Source organism: Trachypithecus francoisi, unplaced genomic scaffold (assembly GCF_009764315.1).
Source record: "Trachypithecus francoisi isolate TF-2019V2 unplaced genomic scaffold, Tfra_2.0 Lachesis_group4, whole genome shotgun sequence".
In the NCBI taxonomy this organism is placed as follows: domain Eukaryota; kingdom Metazoa; phylum Chordata; class Mammalia; order Primates; family Cercopithecidae; genus Trachypithecus; species Trachypithecus francoisi.
This window is the reverse complement of record NW_022681469.1, coordinates 51,797,668-51,819,439: the sequence shown is the minus strand read 5'-3', so window position 1 is coordinate 51,819,439 and position 21,772 is coordinate 51,797,668. Positions and strand designations below refer to the sequence as shown.

The window sequence follows — 21,772 nt, the reverse complement described above, 5'->3', positions numbered from 1 at the left end:
TATCATGCCATCAGAGACTCTGGAAGGTGAACACCTTGTTTTACTTATCTTTGTGTCCTTTCACAACACCTAAAAAGTGCCTCACATTTGTCATGTTACAGTTTACAAAGCACTCCATATGCTTTTGCCATTTTGTTTCTGAATGTCACAGTTATTCCATGAGGTAAGGCAGATATGATTACCCAGTTGTATGGATGAGGACATGGAAAAGTAAAATGACTTGCTTATAACCATTCAGTTTGTCTCTATGTTTGATGGGTTCCCAGTAAATAATGGAATGAAATATAAATAAATGAAAGAGTGCAGGAGTATTTCAATATCGATGTATTCCATCAGTCAGGGATTGACTTTGTGATAACAACTTCTGTTCTAGAACTCCTTAGTTCCCAAGGAAGCCTCTTTCTCTGTCACACCATGTAATTCAAAATAGGCTTAGCAACCACTTGGCAGTGATGTTACATGGCAAAGATTTTTAAAAATCAAGGCTGGGCGCCATGGCTCATGACTGTAATCCCAGCACTTTGGCAGGCTGAGGCGGGCAGATCACCCTAGGTCAGGAGTTCATGAACCAGTCTGGCCAACATGGTGAAACCCCATCTCTAGTAAAAATACAAAAATTAGCCAGGCGCAGTGGCAGGCACCTATAGTCCCAGCTACTTGGGAGGCTGAGGCAGGAGAATTGCTTGAACGCAGGAGGCAGAGGTTGCAGTGAATCGAGATTGGACCATTGCACTCCAGCCTAGGCGACAAGAGCGAAACTCTGTCTCAAAAAATAATAAATAAATAAACAATAACAAAAAAGATGCTTGGACTGAATTATTATTAAAAATCAAGAATTCCAAATGGCTTTTGTAGAATTTTTAAAGAGGAGCCTTTGAGAAGTTCTCTAATCCAGCTCCATATTTTAAAGGTATGAGTGCAATCTAACAACCTATAAAAGAAATCCATCCACTAGATGGAAAGAATTTCACAGTCTCAGTAACACATTTCCATGTTTAACAAGTACAAGGCAAAGACATTAAACCTGCTTGGAATAGAATTACTTTTGGTTTATAGCTGGGAGAACAGACTCAGAGATTTATATGATTTATTTGAACTGGAGTCAAAGCCAGGAGCAGACCAACAGCAGGTCTCCTCCCTGGGCTGATACTCCAAAGCTGGGCCATGCTATTGGCCTTCAGGCCTTGAGATGAGCAACTGGAGGGAGGATAAACTATCCCATCCTGATAGAAATGCACACCTATCAACCAACTACTGTTCTCTTAGCCAGTGACATTTTTTTTTCTCTTCTGATTTGGGCAGGTCCAAGCATGCTTGGATGCAGAGCACTTTGAGCACTCACAATTGGGTCCTGAACACGATGGTTAGCAGTTGAAATGCCACACTAGCTGCCAGGCCTAGCCCGAGTCCCAGGACAATGGTGAAGATGCAGGTCATGACCCAAATTAACTGTGAAAAGAAAGCAACACATACACTACAATTTACTTTGATTAAAGTACAATGTTGAGACGAGGTCTTTAAAAAAACTTTTTTTCTTTTTTTGTAGAGACAGTGAGACCTTGTCTCTATAAAAAAAAAACCGGGCGCGGTGGCTCGAGCCTGTAATCCCAGCACTTTGGGAGGCCGAGACGGGCGGATCACGAGGTCAGGAGTTCGAGACCATCCTGGCTAACATGGTGAAACCCCGTCTCTACTAAAAAATACAAAAAAAGCTAGCCAGGCGATGTGGCTGGCGCCTGTAGTCCCAGCTACTCGGGAGGCTGAGGCAGGAGAATGGCGTAAACCCGGGAGGCGGAGCTTGTCGCGAGCTGAGATCCGGCCGCTGCGCTCCAGCCTGGGCGACAGAGCGAGACTCCGTCTCAAAAAAAAAAAAAAAAAAAAATTAAAAACTTTGCCAGACGTGGTGGAAGTTGGAAGTTGGAAGTTGTCATCTTGGGCAAGGGAGCAAAGTGCACAGAAGACGCTTGTCTCAAGAGGTCATTTCTGCTGGCTCAGGTTCTGGGCCACAAAAACACAAGCAAACATAAGAGGATTCAAAGAAAGTGTATTCATTACTAATCCCATTTCCAACCCATTTAGGAAATGGAATTGTCTGTCATAGTGATAATTATAGTTGCAAAAACTGCAATTATTTTTGCACCAACCTAATATAACCAGCTGCTATTCATTAAAATCAGCAAATTAGACTAGGCATGAAGGCTTATGTCTGTAATGCCAGCACTTTGGGAGGCTGAGGTGGGAGGATCACTTGAGGCCAGGAGTTCAAGACCAACCTGGGCAACATAGTGAGACTCTGTTTCTACAAAAAATTTTAAAAAATTAGCTGAGGATGGTGGTGTGCAGCTGTAGTCATAGCACTCAGGAGGCTGGGGCAGGGGAATCGCCTGAGCCCAGGAGTTAGAGGTTATAGTGAGCTAGGATGGCACCATTGCACTCCAGCCTGGGTGACAGAGGGAGATCCTATCTCTTAAAAAAAAAAAAAAAATCAACAAATTAACTGGTAGAGCTTATACTAATGTTTTACTCTTGGTCTGTGGATTTAATTGATGGTTGCTATCTTTATAAGAATTTTAGCATGCAAAAAGGGTGTTAAAATACCCCACAAAAGTAAACCAACTGTGGTTTACTAGTTATGATCTTTAAATACCTAAAGGTATGTTAACAAGCATTTTTACACCAGACTTTGACCTTGTTAAAATAGCAAAGCATGTGAGAGCAAGGGGGAGCCTTTCCAAATGAGAGTATTTCCAAAAGGAATGTTCAGAAATTAAGTTCTTCACAGATTTGTGAAAACAAACACATTATGTAATGAAAAACAGAAGCCATGCATACCCTAAAATTCCAAGAGTTTCTGTGGTATTTCGGATTACTGCAAGAACTTTTAGAATAGGCCTAAGGAAGTTCTAGACTAGTGTTTCATGGAGCCTCTTCTTTTAAATTAAAAGTAGCCCATTTTTTTAAAGTCCCAGAAAACGATCATTAGAGTATGCAATTTAAAAATAACAAATAAAACAAACTAAGGTTATTTTGAACAGATATATAGAAACAACATTTCACTTAGTTTACATATAAACATTCATTTCACATTAACGTTAAAATGCTATTGTGATTTATCTCTCTTTCAAATACTATTGCCTCTACTTACACAATCATATTTATCCTTTCGCCACAATCTGCATATTTCAGCAAACTGCATCAGCATTCCCTTTAAGTTTCCCAGTGCTAAAGCTGCCAGGACGGACTGTGAAAAACATAAACATCAGATGTACTTTAAGTTAATGAAATAAATCATATGGAAGCAAAGGTGAAGGCTGTAGATAAGTGTGTGCTTTAAAGGGCCTCAAAGCAAATCAAAGCATACACCCTTTTCCGGTGTGCGATGCCACACAGGACACACCAGAACTGGTACTCTGACCTGTTCCTATGAATGACTTTGTCCCCACCAAAGTGACGTGATTATGAGATAGATCATTTGATGGCATTTAGTAGCCTGCACCTTGGGACAGAGAAAGGCAGACCTTCAGACATATGACAGATAAACACTTGGAATAAATTCTTCCCAAGCAGAGACAGTCTAATGTGTGTTTGTTTATTGGAGTCAAGGAGAAGGGGGTTGGTCTTTGTTAAAAAATAATAATAATAATAGCTTGGGGAGCTTGAGGTCCTGCAATGAGATGACTTGAGGTGGGCTTTCTGAGACAGCATGAAACATATCTATCTAGTTCCTGCTGTATCCCCAGAACCTACTATGTTAAACGCACATAGGAGGGGCTTTAAAATTAGTCAGTGAATGAGTGGCTGAGCCAATGAATGAGTATTTCCCAGGCCAGTACTAATCCCTACAGCCACACTTCAGGCTTCCAATTCTTCCACTGCCAGAATGTGATCTTTTGTCTTGCAGGTATTGTGATAGTTAGGGTGAAAAATGCTGAATAGCTAAGTACATTCTCTTTGTTCTTTGGATTTTAACATAATTGTAGGAACATGCCCCTCACCGTCCCATTCCCCCTGCCAATTTACGTTGTTTTATTCTGAATAGAGTATGGAATTTGTATACTGCTATACCATGAAAACACAATATACAAAGAAAAGCCATACACAGTTTTTATTTTTATATCTTGAGGACAGTAGAACTGATCTGCCTATTTCTAATTTTCACAAGTAATCCTTATAATATAATATCTAAGCAATTAATTTTACTAACTGTGAGAATAGAGGTCACAACTTAGAAGGAATATGGTCTAGAAATTTGGTACACAAGTGAATGCCAGTTAAAAAATGCTGAAAATTGAATGAAGTCTGTAATCTACTTAACATACTATACTAATGTATTGTACTGATATTGTACTACAGCTATGTAAGATGTCACCATTGTGGTAGCTAGGTGAAGAATTCAGAGGACTGTACAACAGCCCTCTCCACTTTGCAGGACTTTAAATTCTCTAAGTATAAAATATGTCAAGAGACACCTGTGCAAAGAGACTTCTTTTTTTTTATTGGGCATTATTTCCCATCTAGTCAGTATTCTACGGAAAAACAATTTGAAATAATTTACAATGACATACATATATAACAGAGTACTTTTAAAGTAAAGATTACAGAGCATTAATAAATCACAGAAAGGAAAGGGGGATAATTTCCGCAGGAACCTGGTATCCATACTGCATTTGATATAAAGGATTAAATGAAGATAAAATGCTTAGAGCTCTGCTGACATGCAGTGAGAACTCAACAAATATCTATTATGAGCTTTTGCTATGGGTTATTTTGCCTTCATATGATAAAAAGAAGCAAAATAGTTATTCAGGTGAATGAAACAAAGACATTCCTGACCACAATGATCTAAAAAGAACATATCACAGGACCCTTTTAAAAAGGGGCTTTGATTAAATCTTGGACAACATTTGGTAATTATTTCTTTAGTGTTTCCAAATTGATGTGGGCTAGGTAGAACCCAAGTTTACACCCAGGGAGAAGTATGAGAGGGTGGAGTTCTCTCTGTAGGGGTGAGTGTATGTGTGTTTATTTTTATTGAGATACGTTCTTCTGTTTCTTTAGTGGTGACTTTTTCATTCCTTTTATGCCACTTATTTTGAAATCAGAAGTATAGCCTATGGAGAATGCATATTTTTAGCAAATTTTTCTCTGCCCTGCTTGAAGATGGATTTGGCCAGTGAGCTTTTTGAGATGGCCACACTGGGAGTCTAGAAACCTAGGACCAAAGTCACCGTTCGGCTACCAACCAACAAGGAAAAAAGGCCTAGGTAACAGCCAATAGACATTGGTGGGCTGTGTCATACCTCTATGTCCTTTGTAGCCAGAAGTGTAATGCAATGTAGAAGAATAATAATGTTAACAATAATGACTATCATTTATCAAGTATTTATCATATGCCAAACCGTCAGCTAAGTAGTTCACATACATGCTCTTATTTATTTTTATAGTCACTCTCTGTAGTGGGTATTATTTGTCTTTCTATTTTACAAATACACTTGAGGTTCAGCAAGGTTTAGTAATTTGCCCAAAATCACACAGATAATAAGTGGCAGAGCCAGGATTAGAAGGAGGTCAGCAGGGCTCCATGTACCACCTCAAAATTATATTAAAACCACAGGAACAATATATTTACTGTCGTCTTGTCTCCTAGAGAGCCTTTGCTTTCCAGGGTCTGATGGTATGTTTTACATCTGAGTGCTGCAGCAGTTTACAAAGCATTAAACTAAACCCTCAAGCTTATAGGCAGAGAAGCATGAGAGTAGGGCTGGGAGGTCTGTGCTGGCTATTCACTCCCATCCCACAATCCAACAGTGTTGGTCTTGGAGTTAAACCAAAGTTCTAGGAGCTTCAGGGTGTGTTCCTAAGAACGAGTTGTGTGGCTGGTAGCGCCATTCTCTGAATTAGAGAGAGGGCCTGATTACCTTAACCTTTAAGAAAACCTCAACTCAGTGCATGCATGTTGAAGGTGTGGTGCCAGGTGCCCTCCTATTTCAACATTAATTCTGTTTGGGGCTATGCACATGTAAAGTGTAGAGGAGGTAAGGCAGGTTGGGCATCTGTGTTCCTAACATTCAGAACACGTTGCCAGGGGAAAAGAAATATTTTTGGCTCACACAGAGTATTGGCTAAGAAGAGTACTTGAGAGTTTGTCATTACCTCCTTTCCCCTAGTTTAGTTTGTGCTTTCAGAATTTAAGAACCAGGGTCCTTGATTTACCACCAAAAGGAGAGATGCTATCCAAAGAGAGTGTTACCCTTTGTAGAGGCTCCAGGAGAAATCCAATGGCTAGAATGACAATCAGCACGACGATGGCACTAATAAGCCCAGCAATCTGTGAGGATAAAAAATTATTATCACCAACTCAACTTTTCCCCTGGCTTGAATTTCCTAGTTACTAATGCTAGGACGGTGCTTGCAGCAAAGATCTTGACATACCTGTGTTTTGCCTCCTGTGCTCTCCTGAACTGCTGATCTGGAGAGGGCAGTACTCCCAGCAAATCCTCTGAATGCTCCACAGACTATGTTACTCAATCCCAAGGCTATTAACTCCTGACAGGAAAACAAGAAGGAACCTTTTTCAGAAGTGGCATCATTGATATTATGTGTGCAAAATATTATTTAAAGTTGCCCATTGAGACCCAGTGTAGTTTGTATACTTACCTGATTGCCATCAAGTGGGTAATCGTGTTTGAGGGAATAGACACAGGCAACTGAAAAGGCCACTGCAAATCCAACCATTGCGATGGCAAAGCAATCTCCTATGGTTTCTTGGAAAACCGTCACATTAGGTGCTTTAGGGGCCTCAAATCTAAAATCAAAATTAAGCAAGTCTGACTGTCACCAACCAATTTATAAACTGATATAATCATTGGACAAATCTATGAATGAATGCAATCTAGGCTGAGTTGTGTCTCACTTTGGAGTATGATTAACAAGAATTTAGCTCCACTGACAACTTTGCAATCTGCTTTCTTACTGCTGAAAAACAACACTGCCTGAATTTGGTAAAAAATTGCAAATTCAATCCAAGGATAGTGGTAAATGAGATATGATTTTGCCAGTAGAACCACGTTATAATGTGCATATGTATTCCTATAAGCTTCCTGCAAAATGTCTTCTATTCCACTTGTATTGTTATGCTGGGTTGCAAAGTATTACTCAAAATGCTCCCGACAGTTATCCATAGATGAAGGCCCTTTGAGCAAACACAGTTGTGAGACAAGGAAAGCAAAAAAGTCTTCTTTCCATTGATAATAATAACCTTTCATGGAAAGCTCCTCGTAAACAGATGGGCCTTGGACTGCCCTACACTACACAGAAATGCTAGAGCCAACCATGACCCTAATGGAGAGTGGGTTTCTCTTTAAGGTGATATATGTCAGAAAAACCTTCAACTCACAGGGCATACTTCTGTGCTTATGCCTCTTGAATGTAGATCAGTTCAATTATATTTACTACTTGTATTATAAAAGGTGCATGCATCTCAAACTCAACATCAATTTACTAAAATGTTCCACTCCTGTAAATGTCTATTTCTGACATCAGACTTATTGGAAATGGGTTAATTAGGTCCAATCAACTCTTTCTGAATTGCTCTTCCACATTTTGTGAATGTCTATGGTACCACATTTTTAGCTCTAATTTTGAAGAAGTACTATTATACCATATTCTGATGCCATTATAAATCCAAAAGTTAGCTTGGAATGTTGCTTTGTTTTTTAATAACCAGGACTTTATTATTCTTTTGTTCTGGTCTCTGAACACCATAGACAGAATGGTGTGATGAAGATTTACAGTCTAAAGACTTGGGTTCATTTCCTGGCTCTGCCACTTGCCCTTCCTGAGTCACAATTTCCTCATTTGTAGAGTGAGGATAATAACACTTGTTCTCTGATTTTTGAGATGGGGGTCTCCTGTTTCCTAGGCTGGAGTGCACAGCTCACTGCAACCTCCACCTTCCAGGCTCAAGAGACCCCCTCCGCCTCAGCCTCCCAAGTAGCTGGGACTACAGGCACCCGCCACCATGCCCGGCTAATTTTTGTATTTTTAGTAGAGACGGGGTTTCACTATGTTGGCCAGGATGGTTTCAAACTCATATCCTCAAGTGATCCACCTGCCTTGGCCTCCCAAAGTGCTAGGATTATAGGCGTGAGCCATGGTTCCCGGCCTTGTTCTCTTTTCTTCACAGTTTAGTGGGAGGGTCAAATAATAAATGCAAATACTATTTACACACTGTAAAACACAAAGTATCTGTTAGCTGTTATTACAGGATCCCTCTGGAATCTGAATATACCCCTTATGTTTCCTTTACTGTTTCAATGAGCACTTTTCTTCAGCCAAATTATTTGTATTTAGTGTATGAGACTTTGCAAAATAACTTCTAAGGTGGCATACTCATGAACAGCAGGTTAGCAATAATTAATAATCACTACCTTCCAGTTATATTCTATTTGCAATCAACAAAAACCTAAAATACCTACTCAATTATCACCCAGAAAAAAAAAAATGGAACATAAAAAGCTCAAGCACTTGCTACCTAATTTAGGTGTTAAACTAGTAACAATAGTAGTGTAATTTGAACATTTATTGTAAGTCAGGCACTTAAATATGTTACATGTATTAACTCACTTAACTCTTAAAAGAATCCTACTTGATAGCTAGTATTTTTAGCCTCATTTCTACAGCCAAGGACATTGAGGCACAGAGTTTTTGGTAATGTGCTCAAGCTCAAAAAGTGAGTCAGAATCAAATCGCAGGCACTCTGTCTCTAGAACACTTGAGCTTACCTACTAGGTTACACTGCCTCTCTGTTGAATGTAATGGTTACCCGTTCCCATACCCCACACACTGTGGAGAGAGGTACACTGACATTGAAAATATACTCACTAAATAAGACTGTTGTTGAGGTGTTTAAGGTGTAACTCAGTGATCTTAAGTTTATCTTTTATTTTCCAAACCCTTCTGACAAGATCCTGTTTGATATTACATTTATTTATTTATTTTTTCTATTTGGTTTATGTCTCCCAAGATGTTTAAGTTAAGTGAAATCACTTGAAAGTGGCAGACTAGAAGGAAACCCTAGAAATAGTCTTTCAGTTTCAGCCTAATTTCCACTTTAAAAATTAAAAGTGACGTTTGAGATTCATGAAGTATAACACATGAAGATCTGGTAATAACATTTTTTTCTTTAAAAAAATAAAAAATACATATATTTGCCTTTAGAAGAATTTGGCTGTTTTAAAGTAAAAAAAAAAATACATATAAATGTTGATTTCTGGAATTCTCAAATACTTGTTAAGCATAGAGAGAGAGAGAAGTCTTTTTTAAAAAAATAAAACAGGAAAACCTTTCCTTGGTAAGTTGGAAGAAACTGATGCTATGGTTAGAAGAAACAGCACAAAATGATCTTCCTTCTCAATCCACGAAATGTAATGAAGTACATTTTAAAATTCTTGTACAGACCGGGCTTCTCATCCTTTTGCAGTGGGAAAAGTTGCCCTACCCTTGTTTTGAATCTGATCGCGAGAAAGGACAGAGTGTGCTTATCTGGACTGCTCACGTGGCGTGTCTGTGTTCCTTCAGTGTCTCTTTTGAACTTTCAGAACTTGGCTTCAGTAACTTCAAACAAAGCATTACATATTGTTTATAGTAATTTATGGACAAGGAAATCTGATTTCACTTGGTGTTTCTTTATAAGGAGAAGCCATCTACTTTGCCTATTTTTCTTTATTGTATTATTTATATGTTTTTTTTTTAAAAAAAAAACAAGAGATGGGGGCCTTGCTGTGTTGCCCAGACTGGTCTTGAACTCCTGGGCTCAAGTGATTCTCTCACCTAGGCCTCTCAAATTGCTGGGATTTCAGGCATGAGCCACCAGGTCCGGCCTTACTTTGCCTATTTGTATACTTTCACTAGTTTGCTAACTTTTACTTTCAAGTGAGTTTCTGCTGGTCTGCGTCCCTGCTTGTCTTGTTTGTGAGTTCTTCCACAAGTAGAAACTTTCTAGTATTAAGAACTGCATTCATTGTGGGGAGGCTGAAAAAAAAGGAACTGCAGACCCTGCTTTTCTTTGTAGCTCCTTCCTAGAAGGAAAGCAGTGAGTCTTCCTTAGGGATGCAGGGTGCAGGGAGGATTCTGATGAGAATTACCTGCAGGGTGACCTGCAGTTTGGATTGTACCTCACCTGTCACTACTGCTAACTCTGCTTCATGCATGGTGATGCCATCATGGAAGACACACTTACCCAGGATTCATTTTCCCAACCACAGACACGTTAAACCTTCCCTGAAAGTCAAAGCCATAGGATACACCTGTTGCGATCACGGTCTGCAAAGTTGCAAATGGCCCAGGTTAGAAATGTGAGATGCAAGTAAGAGTTTTGCTTTGAAAAAAATAAATTGCCAAAACCCACTTCTCTACCTGTTAAATAAGAACTCCAGCCCAGGCTTTGTTACTTCTTAAGAAATTCGGAGGCAATTCTAACATGCCGCCAGGATTGAGAACCACAGCTTTAATTCAAATGGCTCTACCACGACATTTTGTCAAAGGTCGTGCTCTCTGCACTCTCCTTGTCTCACATGGAAAAAATTAACTCAAAATCATAAGAGGAAGTTATTAAATTCTGAATGAGAAGAAAGCCATGCGAAACATTATGCCCAGAAACTGCAGAGATGACCTGCCCCACTAAAACCTCCTGAGCTACAGATGGTGAAGGATTTACAACATAAAAACAGTAGAGTAACTATGACAGAGTCTGAAAATGATCAATTACCATAATGAATTCTATTGGAATAGGCACTGGAAGTTTGTCTTTGAAGCGCTGATTTATTTCTTTAAAAATGGATACAACCAAAAGGACAATCAGAGCTGTCACCAGGTCTGCAATATTAGTCTTCTCTATTTGTGAGAATACAGAGTATAGTACCTACAATTAGAAAAACAAAAATCACCAAGGCCCTATATTAATGCATAATTTGGATACAACACATCTCCAAACAAATAAAAATAAACATGGAAACAAAAAGACTGATAGAGACTGATAGCGATTTCCTGTTCTGCTCCTGTTTAATTGTGAGTGTGAAATTGTAGAGAGTAGAGATGGAGATATGAGAAGAGTAAATTAGCATAGTGTAGGTGGCACACTAGTTTAAGAATGCTTCTGGCATTTTTGCTGGGAATCTCTTTGGCTAGTGTCAGATTTCACATTTTTACCACTGGTCTCCTGCCATTATTAGGTCTCTTTGGTCATCATTTTTTATTTCACAGCCATCACTACTCTGTCCAGGGAATAACTTCTGATCTTTGATAGTTTTGCTTAGTATGCTCAATTCCTGGCCCTTTTGGGGGGTTTAGATCCCCTCACATTTCTTAGCTGACTCTCTATGTCACTTTTGGAAAATAGTTTTCTGGCTAACTGTGCACTATGCATGGTCTTACTTCTTGAAACTAGTTGGGTTCCATATCCACGTACCCCAAAAAGCTCAAGCGGGCCAAAACTGGATCCCAAATTGCTTCTAGAACACTCCACTTCTGGAATACCTCTGGATAGAAGTGAGAGAGTGTTGGTTCCAATTTGGAGCAAGTTCTGTCTCAACTCCCAAAAACTGTTGGGAGTTGTTAAAAATCAAACACATCTACCATCGAGCTAATGTTAACAACAAAAATTAAGTAACACTTCTCTTATATTTGACTCAAGTATATTTCCAAAAAACAAAATCTATGTTATTAAAAGCTTTACCATTTTGTCCCAAGTTTTAAAACTAAGAACACTATCTGTTCTATTTTGCATCCTCTGGAGGAAGGGAGAACTGCTGCCCTATCTACATATTGGTAAATTGTCTTTTGTTTTCTAAATAGGATGCAAAAAGGACCCAAGAACTTCAATTCTAAAAGAATGAGACCTGCTTTTCAAGAAGTAGGAAAACTTCGTAGCTCAATTAGCAAATTTCTTTCAAAATAAGATTTTTAGAAACATTTTAAAAGTTGGGACAAAATGGTAAAGCTTTAAAAACATATATATGTATGTGTGTGTGTAAATATATATAAAATATATAAATATTTTATATTTATATATTTATTATATATATATAAATATAAATATATATATTTTTTCCTTTTGGAAAATACTTAAGTCAAAATTAAGTAAGTGTTACTTAATTTTGTTGTTCACATTAGCTGTATGGTAGATATGGTTGACTTTCAGTATTGCTCTCTTCTTGCTACCTTTTCTTTTCTTTTTTTTTTTTTTTGAAACTGTGTCTGCTCTATTGCCCAGGCTGGAGTGCAGTGGCGCCATCACAGCTCACTGCTGCCTCTAACTCTCGGGCTCAAGCGATCCTCTGCCTCAGTCTCCCAAGAAGGTGGGACTACAGATGTGTACCACCATGCCCAGGTAATTATTTTATTGTTTGTAAAGGTGAGGTTTCACTTTGTTGCATAGGCTGGTCTTGAACTCCAGGGCTCAAGGGATCCTCCTGCCTCAGGCTCCCAAAGTACTGGGATTACAGGTTTGAACCATCATGCCTGGATTAACTTTTTTTTTTTTTTTAATATGAATACATTTTACAACCTGTAGGTAAACCCCATGGCAAAGGCATTAAAGGAAAGCTCTCTAAGAATACAGTAGTGAGTTTCATGTATTTCAGTATTTTTTAAGTGAAAGAAATACTTACTTTGAAAATTGAAAATGGATCCTCGTGTGATGGGACTGTCAGCTGAAAAATGAATTTGAGTTGGGAAACCAAAACATGAACAGCAGCAGCAGTAGTGAAGCCACTGATGAGGGACTCAGATAGGTATATCACTACAAATCCAATCCGCAGAATCCCCAGAGCCAACTGGAAAGAGAACAAAAACCTTTGTCAGCATAGATTAGGAGTACGCCTCAGCAAACTCAAGGATCCGCAACTGAAATAATATTACACAAAATGTAAAGGCTCAACCTGTATGTATATGCCTTGGAAGCAAATGTCCCTGCCTCCAGGGACACCTCCCATCCAGGCTCCTTCCTCTCCTTCCCTTCCACCCCATCCTCCAGGTGGAACGTTACATGGTATTCACATACGATATAAGTCTAGTTTGCCCCCAAGAAGTAACAGGCTTATTCGCCCACCCTTATTTTTAAGTGTGGTGTCTTTGGAAGACTCACAGGCCTTTTCTAGCAGAATCTTACCTAGCATCAACCCTCATAAATTTGCTGATGTAATTTTAAGTTATACTTTCTTTTTTTTTTTTTTTTGAGACGGAGTGTTGCTCTGTCGCCCAGGCTGGAGTGCAGTGGCCGGGTCTCAGCTCACTGCAAGCTCCGCCTCCCGGGTTCACGCCATTCTCCTGCCTCAGCCTCCCAAGTAGCTGGGACTACAGGCGCCCGCCACCTCGCCCGGCTAGTTTTTTTGTATTTTTTTTTTAGTAGAGACGGGGTTTCACCGTGTTAGCCAGGATGGTCTCGATCTCCTGACCTCGTGATCCGCCTGTTTCGGCCTCCCAAAGTGCTGGGATTACAGACTTGAGCCACTGCACCCGGCCTTAAGTTATACTTTCTAGCTGCTGGAGCATGCATTAGTGAGTGTCTACTGATATTTCCTCAAAGTTGCTCAATTCGCTTAAGAAATACATAACTGCATATTGGACATCAGAAATAACTGGTTCTAGCTGGGAGAAAAAGATGGTTAATTCCCCCCTGAAGCATCATTGTTTTGCAATAAGGTAAATTGGGTGGATTCTCCTTCCCGTGGATGATTGACCTGTCTTTCTGCTCATGTCTCCAGACTGCAGCCAGAGCTCTGGCTGCCCAAAGCCCAGCTGGGTGCCATTTCTATACTAGGTTCAGAAATGTATTAGAAATAACTAACAAAATTGTCAATAAGACACATGCTTATGTCCTTGTAGAAACTGACTTTTTCTTTCTTTAAGAAATCGTCTTAACCAATAATATCATTATCCATAAACTTAGGCAACATCTCAAAAAGTCCACGACATTTTCACTATTCAGTAGGGGTGTCAGCATATGGCCTGGGAGTGAGACTCTACCATAATCCTCTTCAGTTTTCCCCAAAACTGACATGAGCAGTTCAAAGCCCCCATCCCTTCCAACTAGATTACAGTTGCTGAAGATTTAAAGAAAAAAATTCTAAAGCCACCGTATGACGATTTCTTGCATACGGTTGTTTCTTGACTCTATCAATTCCTGATATGCTGTTTCTTGAGTCTATCAATTCCCAGATATATGTTGAAGCATTTCACTTGTCACTGTTTGTGCCTCTCCATTCCCCTTCTTCCTTCCGTCTAGACCCGTATTCATTCATTTTTATACTGTTGACCCATTCCTCTTCCTCTGGTTGTGATGAGTGACCCTTCTTACAGTATTTCTTATGGGCCACAAGGGAGGGACATAAACTAAAGGGAATATGGGGAGGAGTGGCAGTGGTGAGGAAAAACAGAGAGATGTGTACCAGTCAAGGCAAACAGATTGAGGTGGACAAGTTATATGAGAAGGTGCTCACCTGGATTACTCCAGAAAGCATTGTGATTGATGCCGCCACCGTCACCTTGTAGTCATCCACTGATGAAAAATTACTGGTTGAGTTGTTGGACGATTCTGTATTTCCAGGGAAACTTTGAGCTAATTTTACAGTTGCTGCTCCCACCATCATACTCAGAATCGGAAACGGACCTAAGTAACAGTGGGTGAATCTTGGTCAGTATATGCCTCCCTAAAGCATATTGTCTTTCAACCACAGAATAAGAGCATATAAAATGACTGGCGAGGCCAGGTGTGATGGCTCATGCCTGTAATCCCAGCACTTTGAGAGGCTGAGGCAGGTGGATCATCTGAGGTTGGGAGTTCGAGACCAGCCTGACCAACATGGAGAAACCCCGTCTCTACTAAAAATACAAAAAATTAGCCGGGCGTGGTGGCGCACACTTGTATTCCCAGCTACTTGAGAGGCTGAGGCAGGAGAATCGCTTGAACCCGGGAGGCAGAGGTTGTAGTGAGCCGAGATCACACCATTGCACTCCAAGGACCTGGGCAATAAGAGCAAAACTCCATCTCAAAAAATAAAATAAAATAAATAAATAAATAAATAAAATGACTGCCATCTGTGACCCTGCCCTCCTTCTCAAACCCTGGTCCTAATTTTCACAAGAGACCATGAATCTTCTCCTGGATTATGTGCAATTTGGAATTGATACAATGTATGGCTAATAAAATTCATAAAGAAAAAACAATGTGAGCATTAATCAGCTCAGTAACTGACTTACCTGCAGATATGTGTTTGGAAGTGCCGAAGAAAAGGTAGATTATAGTTGGGAAAAAGGCTGCATACAACCCATAGCCTGGGGGGATGGTGACCAGCAGAGCAAATGCTAAACCTATAAACACACAAGCAGCAGAGTCCTTATTTTGTACAAGAGGAATCAAAGACATTCTCATTTGGTTCTTACGGTATTTAGGATTGGACCCTAAAAATAAGTTACCTCATTAATTCAAAATATATTAAAGATGTAAATGTAAGAACTAAAACTATAAAACTCTTAGAAGAAAGCACAGGTATAAATCTTTATGACCTTGGATTCATCAATGGTTTCTTAGAAATGACATCTATGGCATAAACCAGCAGTCTCCAACTTTTTGGCACCAGGGATTGGTTTTATGGAAGATAATTTTTCCACTGACTAGGGAAGGGGAGATGGTTTTGGGATGACTCAAGTGTATTACATTTTTTGTGCACTTTATTTCTATTATTATTACATTGTAATATATAATGAAATAATTATACAACTCACCATAATGTAGAATCAGTGGGAGCCCTGAGCTTGTTTTCCTGCAACTAGATGGTCCTATCTGGGGGTGATGGGAGACCGTGACAGATCATCAGGCATTAGATTCTCATAAGGAGCATGCAACCTAGATCCCTTGCATGCACAGTTCACGATAGGGTTTGCACTCCTATGAGAATATAATGTTGCTGCTGATCTAACAGGAGGTAGAGCTCAGGAGGTAATGAGAGCAATGAGGAGTGGCTGTAAATACAGTTGAAGCTTCACTTGCTCGTGTGCCACTCACCTCCTGCTGCGTGACCCGGTTCCTAACAGGCTATGGACCTGTACCGGTCTGTGGCCCGGGGATTAGGGACCCCTGGCATAAGCAACCAGTGAAGAAACAGATACATTGGACTTAATCACTGTTTAAAAATGTGTACTTCAAAGGATACTATCAAGAAAGTTAACCAATAATTCACAGAATGAAAAAGTTATTTGCAAATTGTGTATCTGACAAGGGTCTGGTATCCAGAATATAGAAACAACACTTACAACTCCACAACAAAAAGACAAATAACCCAATTTAAAAATGGGTAAAAAATTTGAATAGACCTTTTTCAAAAGATATACAAATGGCCAATAAACACATGAAAAAATATTCAATATTGTTAGTCATTAGAGAAATGCAAATGAAAACCACAATGAGATGCCACTTCATACTCACTGGGATAGCTAAAAGAAAAAAGATGGACAATAACAAGTGTTGATGATATGGAGAAATTTGAACCCTCATACACTGCTAGTGGAAATGTAAAACGGCATAGCTACCTTAGAAAATAAGTTAGCAATTCCACAAATGATTAAATGTAGAGTTACCATATGATCCAGCAATTATACTCCTAGTGACATACCCAAGAAAACTGAAGCATGTTCACACAAAAATTTGTACACAAATGTTCAAATAGCATTACTCATAATAGCCCCCAAGTGGAAACAACTGAAATGTTCATCAACCAATGAGTAGATTAAAAAATTGTGATATGTCCATACAATAGAATTCTTATTTGTCCACAAAATGGAATGGAGTACCAATACATGCTACAATATGGATCAACCTTGAAAACATTACAGTGAGTGAAAGAAACTAGACACAAAGTGCCATATATTGTATTATTTCATTCACATGAAATATCCAGAATAGGCAAATCCATAAAGAAAGGGTAGAGGGGGATGTGAAGTTAATGGGTAAGCGATTTTTAGGGGTTGTTGGTGGTGAAAATGTTCCAGAATTGGATAGTGGTGACAGATGCACAACCTAGTGAATATATGAAAAGCCCCTGAGCTGTACACATTCAAAGGATGAATTTTATGGTATATAAATTATACATTTAAAAAATGTACCTTGTAGTATGGACACAATCCCTGTGCTGATACCAGAAACAATATCACTGAGCAACCATTCCTTAAGCCGATATCCTGGCAACCAAGATGCTATGGGGAACAAAGAGAGGACAATTCTCTTGGCCTTTTGTGGGGAACAGCTGAAAACATGGAAAGCCACAGGTCAGTCAATTAATATCAAATTTTAAGTTTAGTACCTAACTGTCGGTGGGAAATTGGTAAAGATGGTAATTTGCTAAAGATTAAACTAGTAATTTCACTCCCAGTAACATTCTTTACCCATAATCAGCTGCTCTCTGGTCACCAACAAAGGATTTTTTAAAATGCTTGCTTTTCTTTAACCGTAATAGACCTATTTGTCATCCTCAGCTTGAATCATGTAATATTTCAAATGAGAATTTTCCTCTGTCCCCATCTGTTTGTTGTCTGATTTGGAAAGACTGTGTTGATAAGCCAAGACAGGGTTCATTTTAAACACTACCTTTCCAACTCTGGCAGGGAGTAGGAGGTTTGGAAACCAAAGAGGAAAGGACTGTAGGCTGTGAATTAGAGCCAGAAAGGAGAGTTGGAAAGTTAGAAAATGTAGGTGAAAGTGCTTCAAAAATATATTCCTAATGCCTATACCTTAAAAAAGATCTTACCTAAGACACACTTTGAGATGATCCAGAAATGTCTTATGATGTCTGTCCCTCTTTTTATGATTTTCCTCAAAAGCATTTGTAGAATACACCGGCCTGGCCACAATATACTGATTCCCAAAGGGTTCAATCATTTTGATTTTTCTGTTGGCTGTGGCAAGTTGAAGACCTTGGGAACTATGTGGTGAACACTTCTTCTTGCCTTTAGCAGGTTAAAAATGCCTGAAACCAAACAGAGCTTGCTTCTTAAATAACTCAGAGATAATGTGATGCAATTTACAGATGAGTGAGCTCCGAACTGAATGTTACCATCTTTTAAGATCAAAAAAGGCAGGATTAAGGGACCTAGATTGTGTTTTGTGACAGCGATATTTTATTCCAGTGAGCTGGCCATGGCTCTTTTAGGTAAGTAAACAAGAAGCTTTTGTTTTATTTTTTAATTTGCCAAAAAGTAACAAAATTGACTCAGTTTATGAATCATTTAGTCAATTTTTTACTTACAAGGCAAGATACTTTATCAACTTTTTTTCCCCAGAAATATTTCCAAAGTTAAGGCATTGAAGTGCTGGGACAGATTATATTTAAAGTTTATTTATTGCCTCTAACTCCAGTCCAGTCTGTTCCAATTTACCCATCAGAATTTTAAAATTTGATTTTTTTACCTTGTAAAATGTTAAAAAATTGTGAAATTCAAAGGTATTGCCTATTTCAGTTATTTCCTTATTGTTTCTGGGAGTTAGAGTTTTACAATTTATAGTTAAGAAAACTATGAAACAAACTAAATATTATTTGGTTACTTCATTTGTGAGTAATAAGATCTTTTTAAAGGAATGATCCTGGGCGAGTTCCTTAAGCTCTCTGAGTCTTCCCTGTATAATGGGGATAAAGATATTCAAGTTTCAGGTGATTGTGAAGAGTAAATAAGGTTTCCAAAGCATCTAGCTTACATACAATATGCTATAGGCATTTACTACATGGTAGCTATTATTTTAATTATTAGCATTTTCTACACAAGATGTTTAAGTTTTTTATTCTTAATCCTATTTCTGTTATCCTTAAAAGATCAATTTTACAGCATGTTTAAATGCACATTGCCAAGTTAGCCTTCATAATTATTTGAGGCAGTTACTCTTATTATTTTGTTATTATTATTTTATTCTTACAAATGATAAAGTAATCACACACACCCCAAACCCACACTAAAATGGAAATACTTTTTCTTGGGACATACAGCTTATAAAATGGCAGAAACAGTACCTGCATTTTCAGACTTCTTTGCTATCTTTTCTATGTTATGCAGCTTCTCTACTGTTTGATATGAACATAATTGAAGAACATTGCAACTAACTGCTAGCGTTTTTCCATCTAATCTTGTTCTGTATTACTACTCATAATGCCCAAGTTTTGTTCCTCAACTTCAATCACAGTGATTAATTATCTCACACTAGATAGTATATTGTTACACCGTGCCCTCACATACCTTAAGGGATTTTCAGTATGTTTGCAGAACTCAAGTTATAACCAGGAATCAGATGCTGGTCTCTACTGCTGGCCCCACTTGACCTCTCTTTGATCACCCATTTTTCTCTCCCACCCCATTTTCTAGTTTCCTCTAAATTCCTCTGTGCTCACTTCTGACCACAATGTACTGCTTCTGCCCCAAATCTCTGGCTTGACCTCCAGCATTTGAGTTCCTTTGAGCTCAGTTATGACTCCATTATTATTATTATTATTATTAGAGACAGACTCTCACTGTCGCTTGGGATAGAGTGCAGTGGTGTAATCACAGCTCACTATGGCCTCTTAACTCCTAGACTCAAGCAGTCCTCCTGTCTCCTGAGTAGCTGGGACCTCAGGTGTGGGCCACTATGCCCTGCTAATTTTAAAAATATTTCAGTAGAGGCAGGGATCTTTCATATGTTGCCCAGGCTGGCCTCAAACTCCTGGGCTTAAGCAATCCTTCAGCCTCAGCCTCCCAAGTAGCTGACAGGTGCACCACCAGGGCCTCGCTTATGACATTTAGATCCTCCTTTGCTATTCTTTCTGGGCCTCTCCTCCCCTGCCACTTCCAAGTACTTGTTTTCTCTTTTGTTTCCATTCCCTCTTCCATCTCTCCATCCACACTTCAGGGGTCAAATCCCACTAACTAGATAGTACTTCCCATTGTCAGAAGAACTTGCTCACGAAGTGGAGGTGACTTGTGCATTGCTGTGCAGAGCATAGATTTTTGTCTTTTTTTTTTTTTTTGCTGATTATCAACAACATGGTTGGAGCATTAATAAATAAGATCTAATCCATGGTCATTCACTTCTAATATCTTGGATTTCTCATAAAGGGTATGTGGAATATCTTATAAGAACAGCCTTAACCCTTTGAAGGAACAAACCTTAGGATGAAGAAGACTTCAGCACTGTGTATTTGTACTTCTGTCAGATGCTGCTATGGGGGACAGAAAAAAAAAATATTCTTCTTTGCTTGCTTTACTCATGCTTTCCTCAAGGAGTTCACAGAAATTTATTAGTTATTTTCCCTAAAAAAGATCTTGAAGGTACTTATATTCTTTTGGCTGTTGTATTTTTTTATTTTTTATTTTAATTTTTTTTGCCGATGACAGTGATGTGAGAAATACAACTTCATTTCTAATCAGCTTCCTTCTCTGAGGATGGCTGTGGCTGTCTCTTTAGCAGGCTTTCTTATACCTCCTGCTGGATCAAGAGCCTGAACTCTGGCTGTCCTGCCAGCAAAAGCCTCCTCCTCACACCCAAGCACTGCCTGCAAGGGGACTGCTCAGGGCAGGAATCAGGGAAGCTTAAGAAATCTTTCTGGCCAGGTGTGGTGGCTCATGCCTGTAATCCCAGCACTTTGGGAGGCTGAGGCGGGAGGATCACTTGAGGTCAGGGATTCAAGACCAGCCTGGCCAATACAGTGAAACCTTGTCTCTACTAAAAATACAAAAATTAGCCAGGCATAGTGGTGGGCACCTGTAATCCCAGCTACTCAGGAGGCTGAGACAGGAGAATTGCTCGAACCCGGGAGGCAGAGGTTGCAGTGAGCTGAGATCATGTCCCTGCACTCCAGCCTGGATGACAGAGCGAGACTCCATCTCAAAAAAAAAAAAAAAAAAAAAAAAAAGAAAAGAAATCTTTCCAGACTTTAGAGAGAAATCTTGAGGGCCACATTCCAGCCTTTCTGTTTTCCCCTTGCACCCATCCCCACTTCCAAAAGCTATGCCTCCATGTGTAATATACTATGTGGGCCTCTGAACCAATGGTGCCTCTGCTGAAGAGATGTTCCAGATAGTCATAAATTAATGACATTCTCCATGTCATCGTTTCTGAGATTCTTGAGCATGACCTTTTTTTTTTTTTTTAGACAGAGTCTTGCTCTGTCACCCAGGCTGGAGTGCAGTGATGCGATCTTGGCTCATCTTTAATTAGGAATTCAAAAGAGATTTTTTTTAACTTTTTTTTCACCCGAACAAGTTACGTTTTTGCCAGAAATTCTTGGAAAACACTTTTTTCTGGTTCCTAGAATCACAATTCCAATTTCAAATATTACGCCCATATTAATGTAAGCCTTTTCATGTTCTATCTTCATGGATCTCTGGGTCCTTAGGGTGTCAGCGGATTTGGGGATTGAAATTCATTCTCAGGGTCCCTTCCTCTTACTAATTGTAGAATCCCAAGCCTTATTTGTATATATTTCCACGTTTATTTGCTTCCCTATGATTTGCTTTCCTATGATTTGCTTTTTATTTATTTTTTGGCCTTTATGATATATATATATATATATAACTATATATATGTTATATCTATATCTATATCTATATATAACATACATAGACACACACGTAGACATTCATATACCTACATATCATGGTGCTGTGGCTTAGTCATACATATTATTGTTCTCTGCTTTTTTTTTTTTTTCTTTTTGAGCAGAAATTTAATCCTGGGATTAATTTCTGAAGTTCA

At 39.0% G+C, this 21,772-nt stretch overlaps 1 protein-coding gene across 4 annotated transcripts in view; it reads right to left on the bottom strand.

Annotated features, from left to right (window-relative positions):
• Positions 1 to 21,772, bottom strand: part of SLC26A3 (solute carrier family 26 member 3) — a 66,243-nt gene that overhangs the window by 11,043 nt on the left and 33,428 nt on the right. For all 4 annotated transcript variants that reach the window (XM_033194633.1, XM_033194632.1, XM_033194631.1 and 1 more), the window contains exons 2-13: positions 17,802 to 18,020; positions 17,161 to 17,300; positions 15,259 to 15,369; positions 14,499 to 14,668; positions 12,669 to 12,833; positions 10,769 to 10,921; positions 10,241 to 10,323; positions 6,658 to 6,805; positions 6,433 to 6,546; positions 6,251 to 6,328; positions 3,146 to 3,241; positions 1,343 to 1,449 (exon numbers count right to left, since the gene is read on the bottom strand). In XM_033194633.1, coding sequence (XP_033050524.1) covers positions 1,343 to 1,449; positions 3,146 to 3,241; positions 6,251 to 6,328; positions 6,433 to 6,546; positions 6,658 to 6,805; positions 10,241 to 10,323; positions 10,769 to 10,921; positions 12,669 to 12,833; positions 14,499 to 14,668; positions 15,259 to 15,369; positions 17,161 to 17,300; positions 17,802 to 17,932 — 1,496 coding nt within the window. In that variant the 5' untranslated portion in view covers positions 17,933 to 18,020. The remainder of the gene's footprint in view (positions 1 to 1,342; positions 1,450 to 3,145; positions 3,242 to 6,250; positions 6,329 to 6,432; positions 6,547 to 6,657; positions 6,806 to 10,240; positions 10,324 to 10,768; positions 10,922 to 12,668; positions 12,834 to 14,498; positions 14,669 to 15,258; positions 15,370 to 17,160; positions 17,301 to 17,801; positions 18,021 to 21,772) is intronic.